This window comes from Podarcis melisellensis (assembly GCF_964234715.1).
Source record: "Podarcis melisellensis genome assembly, chromosome: 2".
Classification (NCBI taxonomy): Eukaryota; Metazoa; Chordata; class Lepidosauria; order Squamata; family Lacertidae; genus Podarcis; species Podarcis melisellensis.
This window is the reverse complement of record NC_138529.1, coordinates 74,577,154-74,589,657: the sequence shown is the minus strand read 5'-3', so window position 1 is coordinate 74,589,657 and position 12,504 is coordinate 74,577,154. Positions and strand designations below refer to the sequence as shown.

At 44.5% G+C, this 12,504-nt stretch overlaps 1 protein-coding gene across 3 annotated transcripts in view; it reads left to right on the top strand.

Annotated features, from left to right (window-relative positions):
- Positions 1 to 11,285, top strand: part of PFKFB4 (6-phosphofructo-2-kinase/fructose-2,6-biphosphatase 4) — a 78,046-nt gene extending 66,761 nt beyond the window's left edge. For all 3 annotated transcript variants that reach the window (XM_081901225.1, XM_081901223.1, XM_081901224.1), the window contains one exon: positions 7,996 to 11,285. Coding sequence is in view for 1 of the 3 variants with exons in the window: in XM_081901224.1 (XP_081757350.1) it covers positions 7,996 to 8,055 (60 nt within the window). In the remaining 2 variants the exon portion in view is untranslated. The remainder of the gene's footprint in view (positions 1 to 7,995) is intronic.
- Positions 11,286 to 12,504: the final 1,219 nt, after the last annotated feature.

Below are 12,504 nucleotides of genomic sequence, written 5' to 3'. Positions count from 1 at the left end.
AAGGAACACAGGCTGTACGCCAAGTTGGAAAAATGCCAGTTTGATGTCAGAGAGGTTGATTTCCTTGGCTACAAGTTGTCCGACGAGGGACTGGCCATGGACAGGGCTAAGGTTCAAGCGCTGTTGGACTGGAAAAGCCCTCGAAATCGGAAAGAGGTCCAGAGGTTCATCGGCTTTGCCAATTTTTACCGCAAGTTTATTAAAGGCTTTGCGAACGCGACGGCGGCTATCACTGACACCCTCAGTTCCAAGAAGAAGAAGTTCGTCTGGACCGAACAAGCGGAGCGGTCCTTCCGGACGCTTAAGGGTCTTTTCGCCTCCGAAGAGCAGCTGCTCCACGTGAATCCCGGCAGACCCATGCGGGTAGAGACCGATGCGTCAGACAGAGCGGTTGGGGCCGTTCTTTTGCAAGAGGATTCACAAGGCAACTGGAGACCGGGTGCGTTCTACTCCCGGAAGCTCAGCAAGACGGAGCGCAATTATACCATATGGGACAGGGAGTTGTTGGCCATTCATGCAGCTTTCAAAGCGTGGCGACACTTCTTGATAGGAGCCAAGCACACGGTGCAGGTCCGCACGGATCACAAGAACTTAGAGTATTGGCGGACGGCTAAGTTGCAGACCCAGCGACACATGCGCTGGGCGGAGTTCTTCGCGGACTTCGACTTCAAAATAGAATACATCCCAGGAGACTCCAATGTTATTGCAGACGCGCTATCCCGAAAGCCGCAATACTTGGAGGAAGCAGCTCCAATCGCAGCAAAGCACATTTTCGCACCGCAGGCGTGGACGTGCGCTACCATCGCAGTCGACCTGGACGCGGTGCGACGCGCGTTGCAAAGGGATCAGTTTGCACAGTCTAAGATGGAGGAACTACGCGGAGGGTCGCGAGACAATGATGAGTTTCAATTGCAAGATGGACTTTTGACTCGTAAGGGTGCCCTTTACGTGCCCACCGACGAGCTTCGAGCCAAGGTTCTGCAACAATTGCATGACGCCCCTAGTGCAGGCCATTTCGGCAAAGAGAAGACGATGGAGTTGGTGGCTAGAGACTTTTGGTGGCCCCAGATGAGAGGAGAGGTGGCGGACTACGTCACCAGGTGTGATATCTGCCAGAGGTCCAAACCAGTGCACCAGAAGCAGGCGGGATTGCTAGAACCGCTGGAGACACCGCAGCAACCGTGGGAGAGGGTAGCGTTGGACTTTGTTACAGACCTGCCCAGCTCCAGAGGTAAGACGGCGGTGTTAGTGGTGGTGGACTTGTTCACCAAGATGGCGCACTTCATCCCTTGTGCCAAGGTGGCGACGGCAGAACAGACCGCAAAGCTCTTCATCGATCACGTCTTCAGAGTGCATGGACTTCCGCAGTCCGTCTTGTCCGACAGAGGGCGCCAGTTTGTTTCCACTTTCTGGCGAAAGCTTCTGGGCATATTGCACGTCAAACTCAACCTGACATCGGCGAGACATCCACAAACCAACGGTCAAGCGGAGAGGGTCAACGCGATCATGCAGCAGTACCTGCGGTGCTACGCCAACCAGCGACCTGCGGCGTGGGTGGACTATCTGCCGATGGCTGAATTCGCCTACAACAACACGAAACACGCATCCACCGGGGTGACGCCTTTCTTCGCGAACAATGGCCGTCATCCCAGAACCTTCCCGAGATTTGCGGCACCAGGAGGGGGGGGGCCTCAAGATGCCGACCAGTTTGCAGCGGAGTTGCAAGAGGTGCACGAGGAGCTGCGGAGACATTTGGAGCTGGCAAAACAGGCGTATAAGGTGCAGGCCGATAAGCACAGGAGGGCGGGAGAGGACATCCAGATTGGGGACTGGGTGTGGTTAGCAGCCCACGCGATGCCGGCCAGGTCATTGGCCAAGAAGAAGTTAGGACACAGGCAGCTAGGGCCATATCAAGTTGAGGCTAAGATCAATCCGGTGGCTTTTCGTCTAGCCCTTCCGGAGGGTTCCAGGGTGCACCCGGTCTTTCATAGGTCGGTGCTCACTCCCTACAAAACCCCACACAGGTTTCAAGAGTCAGGAGCACTCCCAGAGCCACGTAGGAGGGCGCCTGAGGGGGGGGAATCGCCAAGACCAGAACCTCTTAACGAGGTCACAGAGATACTGGACTCGAGATGGGGGGAGGAGGGAGTTGAATATTTTCTAGCCAGGGAAGGCACTCCGGCCTCTGCCAATAGCTGGGTGCCGGGTTACGCGTTGGACGAACCCCTGTTGAAGGAGGAGTTCCATGCACTTTTTCCGCACAAGCCCATGCCCGAGGAGTATTTTGATGATTGGCTTTTCACGCCCACTTTGTCAGACAGCACGTTCGAGGGTTTCTCCTCACCCGAGGGCCATACGCCCGAAACAAGCCCGACCAGGGATCCGAGACTGGGGGGGGAGGAGACAGGCCCTTGTTGGTGGGTGGATCAGCCAAGGGAGGCATGGAGTCAGAGATGGATGGTGGGTCCTTGGCAGGCAGCGCCAGGAGAAGCAGTGATGGAGGAAGAGACTGTGAGGTCTGTGGGTGGGGAACCCGAGTTCGAACACACATATACGGAGATGACAGAGGAGAACGTTGAAGTGGACAACTTGTATCCTGAACCGACCCCGGAAGAACCACGTTTTCCTCAACCTGCACCCGGCGAGCGGGAGGGGGGAAGGGGGGGCTTCGAGGGGGGGATGGATGTCAGGGTTTCTGGGAGAGAGGAGGAGATGACAGAGGAGACGGAGAGCGAGTGGGAGGAGGGGCAGAAGGATGAGGAAGAAGATGACGGAATTCTGAGGGAATCCACGAGTCTGAGCAGCGAGTCAGAGGATTCTCAAAAGGGGGTTACCTTAATCAAGCAAAAGGGAGGAGAAGGGAGAAGCGGAGAGGAGCCCAGTGGAAGACAGACGCAGCAAGAGGCGTCTCAGCCGGAACGGAGAAAAGGGGGTGGAGTCGTCAGCCTCTCGGAGGGAGCAGGATTAGGAGAGAACAGAGAAAGGGGGTTGGAGCAAGGTGTTCAGCCGGAAAGGGTGGAGAGCAGAACAAGGGGTGGTGTAGCGGTCGAAAGAAAGGTCAGCAGCAACGTACGCGCGCCAAGTTCAAACGTAGAGGCGCGCGGAAGTGGAGAGAGCTCAGGGGAGGAGCCCGGCCCTAAAGCCAGAAGGAGGGGGGAAGAGGCGGCAGAGGATTCAGCCTCAGGCGAGTCACGGAGAGAGGGAACCCAGGGGGGCAGGAAGACCCTGCGGAAAAGAAAGGAGAGGAAGAGGTGGTCTAGAGCCAGGCTATTAAGTTGGTGTGGAAGAGGGGAGGAGTCAGAGGGGACTTCAGCGGTCTAACGTGACAGACGTACGGCCACAATGCTGAACTGTATGAGAAGCAGAAATCTTCAATAAACTTTTCCTGTAAATAAACTGCAACGGAGTGAGGTCTCTTGTGAGCTGGGACCCATCCTGGGTGGCCGTGACAGCATGAATTTTAGTTAATAGATTCAATCAGTCAACTAAGGTGTTTTTAATAGGGTGGCAGCCCTAATTTATAATTTATATGAAGAGGACTCGTAGTAGTAATGTCTTAATTTGTTTTCTTTATAAAGTAGAATCATAGAAATATATTTCTTCTGGCAAATGAAGGCAAATTGCTATTGCTTACTCCCGTGAAGTTATTAGACATTACTAATACCAGGGTAAACACGCACTTGGAACACTTCTGGATAGAACCACTGTCAATATGGAGTAAAGAAATGGCACTTGTGGAAAGGAATAATACACAACTACTCCTTTCCCTGTTGCTTCTCCATTCTAGGCTGTAGATGCTGCCAAGTTGGGCTGCTGAGGGGTGTGGCCTGGGGAGAGAGGATATGTTGCTGAGGGGGAAGAGGAGGAGCCTGAGGAGAGTCCTGAGACCCAGATAGAGAAGCCCCCAGGCCTGAAGTTCCCAACCCCTGACATAAATTTACCTCCTCGGAGATTTGAAAGCAGCTTTTCTGAGAAGAAAACATTCTAGTGCACACAGTGGCATTTGTGCCTCAAGATGATGCTCTAAAATTCCAAAAGGAATTTTGGAATTTTAGACCATATGTCGAGGTGGGCCAGTAAACTGCAATACTTAAAAAATAAATACAGTGGTACCTCAGGTTACATACGCTTCAGGTTACAGACTCCGCTAACCCAGAAATAGTGCTTCAGGTTAAGAATTTTGCTTCAGGATGAGAACAGAAATCGTGCTCCGGCGGCGCGGCAGCAGCAGGAGTCCCCATTAGCTAAAGTGATGCTTCAGGTTAAGAACAGTTTCAGGTTAAGTACGGACCTCTGGAACAAATTAAGTACTTAACCCGAGGTACCGCTGTAAATCATTTCATACTTCGTGTCAGCCAAACAATTCCCAGGGTGATTCACAAAACCAAACCAAAGCAGTGTAGCTGCTGCCAACTTACATGCTCTAAATTCTAAGCATTTTGTAAACAAGTTTGGTAGATTAGAAAAAGGTTGTCACTTGAATCCTGCATTGCCACATATAAACAAAACTATTATAGGGGCCAGAGATGTTCCCAGGAACAGCCTCTCTCCCAGCAGAGGCACTTGCTTTGTTCAACCGCTTTTCACTAGACTAACTTCATGTTGGGGGTTGGAGCTGGAGAATCAGCTTCGGTGGTGCTGATGGTTACATTGCTTAGATCAGGAGTGGCCAACGCATCAGCTAAGAGGTTTGATGGCTTCTTATTTGAAACGTTTTTGGCAATATCTCTCCTCTCCCTGCTTCAGCAGAACAAAGAAAACCAATGGCATCAGCATCACAGTGAATAAATAAAATGAATTTGTGGGAATTTTGAGTGGGGGAAGTGGGACTTTGAGGGAAAACAATCAGCTAAAAGTATATAAAAGAAAATACAAATAGAATGAATTGGGGAAGGAAAGAAATGGGTTGACTTTAGATGGAAAGATAATAAAAGGGATTAATTTACTTCTTTGGCCTTAGTCCACTTTACCATGCCACCCCTGGCTTAAATCTAGGAGTTTTAGTTTTGTAAGACTGATATCACAATTATGGTGATATCTCGTGTCAAAGTAAGGGAAAGGAGCACATATCCTTGTGAATCTTTAGGAGGTCTTCCATTTGAGAACTGAAAGAAAAGATCCTAGATACTGGATTTTTTGTTCTTCAGGACTGGTTAAGATTTCTGTATCTATGTATATCTTGGATTCCATTAAGATGTTTAACTGATGTCAATCTCAAAGGCCAGATGCAAGACCTGTAACACCCTACAGTGCTTTGATTAGGGATCTCATATCTTTCCTGGATAATAGTCAAGGTCAGGCATAGGCAAACTCAACTCTCCATATGTTTTGGGACTACAATTCCCATCGTCCCTGACCACTGGTCCTGTTAGCTAGGGATGATGGGAGTTGTAGTCCCAAAACATCTGGAGGGCCGAGTTTGGGGGTGCCTGACCTAGAAGATGGGAGACACTGAACTTTGGCCTGCCTAAGTGGGTGGTATCACTCACTCCATTTTGTTTTCTTTAACTTAATGGCACCAGCAGGTGGGTGGAAAGATGTTAGGATCATGGGAGTTGTAGTACCAAAACATCTGGAGGGCCGAGTTTGCCTATGCCTGGTCAAGGTAATATAGGGAGGAGAGGATCTGGAAGATCAGGCTACGTAGTATGAAACCCTAGCAGCTTAAATCAAGAGCCCTTTTGATAAGAATGTGTGTTCTCACATTTTGTGTTTGAAGAGTACAGATACTACCAATGTCTTCATTCTAAGAGATTTAGTTCATTCTTGTTAACTGAAACCTATATATTTCACTTAAGGGTAGAATAACAGCTCATTTTTTTGTAGTCTCCAAGGAGGAGAATAACAACAATTGTTAATACTGCTAGTGGCTAGCAGGCCTTGCTGAAAACACAGGTGTCATATGAATGTCATCTTCTTACTTCTTTGATCTCTGTTCTGCACCAGGTAGTCAGTTTGTAGAAGTTGATGTGTAGATAAATGGAAAATGTATTAGCAGCAATTTTCTTACAAGTTGCCATGAACCATGCAAACCTACACTGGAGCAGGTACAATCATTAGGATGCCTTGGGTATGTGCCTTACACATTTGTGTTTCGTACTTCCATTGAAGAGTAGGAAGACTCAATTCTCCTGCAAAGAGATGAGTTCACTCCTCCCAACTCTGTTACCTGGAAATCTCGCTTTGGGGGAGATGTACCACTTCTGATGGTGGAGAAAAGTTGGTTCAGGCTTTTAGAATAAAATGATGGTGTGCTTGATGGTAGGTAGAGATCATTGGGGCACTCATTAGAGCTCCTTGGGTACATGTCTGCCTGGCTCATTGACAGGACAAAAAGTTCATATTGTGTGGAAGAGTTGAGTATCGGATGCAGTTGGACAGGACAAACTTTGAAAACTCCAATAGGAGTTTGAAAATATGTAAGGAATGTTGGAAGCTGCTGCATATTAGATCAGGCTCTTGGTCCATGTAAGCCCAGTATTGCAGTAGCTCTCTAAGGTCACAGTCAAAGGTATTTTGTATTGCCCATTAGCTAAGATCTCAGGGACTGAGCTTGGGATCTTATGCATACAATGCATGGGATCTACCTTGTCCAATAGCCCTGATCTGAACACAACTAGAAAACGATGTGTGCATTTCATTCTATAGTGGTAAAACAAAGCCTATGTATAAATGGCTTTTTTTGGCCTGAGCAAAAACTATGTAGGGCGGTTTAACTTGACCTCAAGGATCAGGTAGTAACTTGCATCCAATGGCTGCTGCTAGAATGACTGTGGTCTAGGATAGACTGAGCTTCTAGGATAGAGATTTGCAATTGGTAGCCTTTGAGTCCCTGAGGGATAATTTTTGGTTGTTCAGACATTCTACTTGTGTGTAAAAACAACTTGCAAGTGGGGAGAAGTGCACTAAACTTCACCCACTGTTTTCCTCAACACTTGAGTCACCAAGATGTGGCTGGGCTACAGCTCCCATCATCCCTGACCACTGGTCCTGGTAGCTAAGGATGATGGGAGTTGTAGTCCAACATCTGGAAACCTAAGGTTGAGAAAGACTGATCTAACATATACAACCTCTTGTATCTGTGGAGGCTTCCTTAAGCAATTTCAAACCTTTATCTTCCTGGGTCCATAATCACACTGGAAGCCTCCATGACTGTAGGAGGCTGTCTGCTTCAGATGTTTAACATCCCAACTTATGGAGGGTGATGGAGCCAGAGCTTAGCAATTTGCCTCTGCTTGCTTGTTGTTTTCACATGCCACTGGAATGCCTGAAGACTAGTATGTTAAGTGTTCAATGTGTCATGACATATCTGTGATGAGAGGTGGTAGTATCACATAGCTTGTTGCCTAATACAGTTATTGGTTTAAAGGGAAGGAAAAGTGTTGTGTATAGGCATTGTAGCTGGGTTCAAACTTGTGACTCTCAAGGATCTCTCCCTCCTGGACTTGTGCATGTGTCATTGCTTTGACTGTGATAATGAAAACACTTCGTTTGGGTTGTCCAGTCAGCTAGCAGCATGTGCTTATGTTGGTAGTTCCCAGTGAACACTGGAAAAAACCAGACTTCTACCTAGGGCTACATGAGGGGCCCAGAGGCCTAAGACCAAGCATTCAAAGTGCAACTAACCCCACATTGGGATCACTTTGAGTTTCTGATAAGCTGGTGTTCAGAAGAAGACTGATGCATATTGAGAAATGTATTCCGGAATGATGGAACTTGTTACAATGCATGAATTTATAGAGGAACCAGATAAGACAAAATATTGTGACTTTATCCAACCCAACTCTATGCATATTTTCTGGGAAGCGAGGCTTCACTGTTGTCGGTGGGTCTTCTGCTAAAGTAAATGTGCATAGGATTACAGCCTTAATTTCACCATATTTCCATCAACTAGCAAAGGAAAGCCCAATAGGTAGTGAGAAGTGTTCAGGAATTGGTCAAAGGGATTGTTTTTGAGTGAAGTATATAAAGCTTGCTGTCTTGTTCTCTTTTCAGAATGTATGCGTCAGCCGCTCTCGAGAAGAAGCTTTGAGGACTGTACCTAATCATTTGTAGCACCTTTGACCTCCCCTTGCCAGCACCGTCCCAAACTGCTGAAGCAGTGCTAAGGAACCACTCAGGGACCTGAGAATGAAGGCAGCCTTCAAGGAAGCCAAGTAACACAGAAATGCATGCACTCCTCCTCTTCTCGAAGACGGCGTTTCAACTGCCTGGGTCTGGCACAAGGCAAAGTTGGCATTAAAGGTTGAAATGGACCAAGTATTTGTGGAACAGAGAATGAAATTGCTTTTAAATTAATATATGTTGTCTTTATCCTGTTGTTCTTCGACTGTGGATGTTAAAAGTATGAAATGCTGGTGTCTCTCTTAATGCTGTATCTTAACTTCAGCTTTCTTCTGCAATACTTTCCTAAGCCTTTCTTGCTGTGATTTCCTGTCTTATTCCTACATTATATATAAAATCTTTACCAAACATAGAACAGGTGTTTCTTCAACTGTTGATTCTTCCAACTATTTATTTTAGTATACAGCAAAAGGTACCACCAGTCTCTTTGTGAGATATATTAATCCTGTTAATATATCAATTTTAGCAACAAGCAGTGTTGTCCACTTCAAGTCATTGCTTTGCAGTGAAACATTTGATTTTCTTTCCTTTTTTTTGGTAGCTGCACTAATTTATAGGTAATTTTACTAAAGGCTCCACTTGATGCTTCACATCATTTAATGGAAAGCCAGAATAGGTAATATTTTCCCAAATGCATTCCATCTATCTTGTTGAAATGTTCCAGAACTTCTGCGTTGTTATTATTATTATTTGAATAGTGTGTGAATAGTTTCCTTTCCACATCATGCATACGGCAAACCTATTTTGTCTGCTTATTGAAAACCACATATTTTACTTAACTGTTTTTACCTGGTCCTCCCCCCCTTTTTACACTCCCTCAAACTCCAAACCCAAAGCAGAGACGCCTATGAAAAGGGAGGATTTTTAATTGACACTAATGTAAACATTGCTCCAAGTGGAGCAGATAATAATAACAATAAAACAATTAGCATGGTGCATGGTGGTTACCAGAGGTGAATGGCAATAACAGTGCAGGGACGGCATAAGACAAATTACTAGAGAGACCAAATTATTATGAAGCGCTCCTGAGTTATTGGCATTAATGCAAGCTTGTTCTTACCCATCTTCCTGAACCAAAGTCACAGATGAAGTATTACCTGTTTGGGGTTTTTGTTTTTATTATGTATTGGTGATATTTAAGTTAAAATGCATTGGATGGGTAAGATGAAAGCGATCCTTTATTGCATATCTTCTACTTTATTGATGAGAACAGGATTTGCACATTCATAAATAGAAACAATCTTCCGTCCCCCCAAAAAAGAGGACTCAGGATTCTTTCTTCCCGTGAACCTTAAGCAGCCACATCTTTGCCTCGGTGCATTCCTTGAGTGGAGCTCAAGAGCCTAGTGAAGAACGGGGCCCTCTAGGATTTTCAAGTATTTATATGCAAAGAGGGATACTATGCTGTAATTGAACTTGTGAAATTGGATCAGTCCTGCTTTAGGGTCACAACCCAACAGGGATATGCTCCAGATATATCCTGTTGCAATGAATGGGAGGCGTGTGAAAGAAATTCCTGTTAGTGATAAAACTTCATGCATGTTAGGCCAGTTTTGTTTGTTGTACTAAGCCAACATATAGTGTAAATAATCTGTCCATGTGATACAAATCAGCAGCAGATTAGGTGCCTGTTTGTTCTTGAACCGAAGAAAGCTTTGTCCTGTGTGATTTGAATGCTTTTTTGCCTTGCTGTCTGTGCTGGTACCTCATCGAACCTTGCCATGCTGTTAATGTTAAGAGTTCTCTGCTATGTAAGCTTTGCCAAGTGGGGACTCGTTTATGTGGCTGGGTGCTATAATGTAACATACTGCCGTGTTCTTCATTTCTTTAATAAGGTAGCTTAGCAATATATTCAGCGTTCTGGAGATAAGCCATAAAGCCAACCTTATTTCAGAAACCTAAAAAGGACTATGTTAAACTATCAAACACTTCAAAAGCGCTTTAGCTGTACTCCATCCTTTAAGATAATATGCCTTGACATCATAATGTATTTATTCAGGTAGATCACGACTTACTGGAGTAGATGAAAAGGGAGAGCTCTGCTGCTGGCCCACAGTACAGTGTCAGCTGGAGAAGGGGATTTTGGGTAATGGCTTAAATCACAGATGAATCGTGTCAACAGCCCAGCCCTAACTTCTCTAGATGTGAGCCACAAGTAATTATTATTATTATTATTATTATTATTATTATTATTATTATTATTAGCTACTTAGTGGGCTTGAGTTCACCCCTGAAAAGTTGAGGATTCATGAGCAGAAAATTGTGCAGGTATAACTTTAGATTTTAAGTGGTAAATGTGGTTCCTGTAAGAAAATTCTCCTCTGAGTTAGCTAAGCCTGCAAGTTAGCTTTCATTGGCAGGTATAGCATTTTCTTCTAACCTTTTCTTAACCAGAAGTATTTGCTTTCTCCCTCCCCCCCCCCCAACCTTCATACTTCTCAATGTGCTGTAAAACTGTGGCTAAATATTTTATGTATAGTAGATATTTTTATAGGCTACATCTAAATATACTGTGATAACAGTAGTTTCTATTTACAAGATTGTATAACTGAAAAAATGGTTGTGTGCAAGAATAAATTATAATTGTATGTTGATACTTGAAAATGAAAATATTTGGAAGCTCTGGATTCTAATTTAACTTAAGATGTGATCCTAATTCCACAATTTGGAAACAAGCCCCTTTGAAATGAGTCTGCTTGCTTGAAAGTAAATGAGTTTAAAACTGATATGTTAGATGGTTGGTGTGCCACCAGTTTCATCTGGGTTTCTAGCAATCAACTAATCCAGAAGACCTCCTGTATTTGTTGATCCACAGGACTGCTTCATCCTCTACTTTTGAAAGTGTGAAGAGTGTTTCTAAAAATATGGATCTGACATTTATCAGAGAGTTGCCATTACTAGCCGTTTCCTTTTAAGTGTACACTTGAATGAAAGCTGGTGGCTTTGCTTATGTGAAATTCCTCTCAGTAGGTACTAGAAATGGAAAAGGTTATGAAAATTATTTCCTTTTGTCATAACATGTATCGTAGACCCAAATGATTCTGAATGAGACTAATTCAGATGTGACTGTTAACTCACCTAGTTCTAAGGATATATTTGGCCTTCAATTTAATCTTATATGAGATTTATCCCAAGCTAATAAACATTGTTTTAAATTGTGAGGGATGCTAATTGACTTCTCTCTCTCCTGGATCTTTTTTTTTTTTTTTTGACACTTCAGGTATGTGCAAACATGTCCAGCTCAAGTGCAACGATGTTCAAACTAAAATCTGTCAGATTGGGTCAAGCATATATTTCAAGTGCTATTGATGAATATCAAGTCATTTCCAGGTTTTTTATATTCTACAACAGGCCAGGAACTGTGAGGTTTGCTGGAGTTAGTGCTAGATGAACTGTCACTGGATGAACTGTCAATGTTTGGTTTTAAGCAGCACTGCTGTATTTACATATGTTTTTTAAACTGTTGCTGGCACTTTGAGACTAGCAGAAACAGGTGACTGCTTCTTTTAAACACCTACTCCTCCTTCAACCATAATTTATTTACCCCCTGCCATTTCTCTTAAAACGACTCTTCTTTTAGGCTGCCATTGCCAGTGTTTAAATAGCACTGTCGTTGTTCCGGGTTGTTTCCTGAAAATGCTGGATTAATTTGGATCGAAGAGAATCAGAACCTTATCTTTCTACAATTTTCAGCTATCTTTCTACATTTTTTTTACATCAAAGAGTGCTATTTATTTAATGTAGTGATGCAAGTGTAGCACTGTATCCTGGCATGTCCATTTTATAGGGCATAGAACCCACATGGTTCGTAGCCGCTGGGACAAAAAGAAAGAATTAGGACAATCACAAACTCTGTTGTCTTCATGACTGCTGTATGATAATTCTATGAACACACATCCCTCTCTTTTCTTAATTCATTGTACCAGTCTTTGGCCAGAATACGTTGTCTTAATGTATGCCTTTTAAAAATGCCTGTGACTAGGGTAGAGCCCACTAATAATTAGAGCCGACAACAGCAGTACAGTCCTCTCTATGTAGCAAATCATCTATAACTCTCATCACTTTCCCAGCTGCCATCACTCTTTCCTCTGCCATCCCTTCTTTTCCATCTTTTCCATCTTCCTCTGTGTTTGCATCATTCCTTTTAAACCGAATTGTTGAGAGATTTCACTCCACAGAGAATAACCACTTAACAGATTTTAACCAGCTGGTTCCACAAAGTCAGGGTTCGCAAGATGCTGAGATGATGGATTCCTTTCATTTTTGTTTAGGATGAAGATAATTGCGGTTAGGGAGTAATCTGTTAATTGTGCCTCACAAGTTGGAGGCTTTAAATGCTTAAAGCAGACTGAACTCCACTCTGCTCAGTATTTAAGCCTC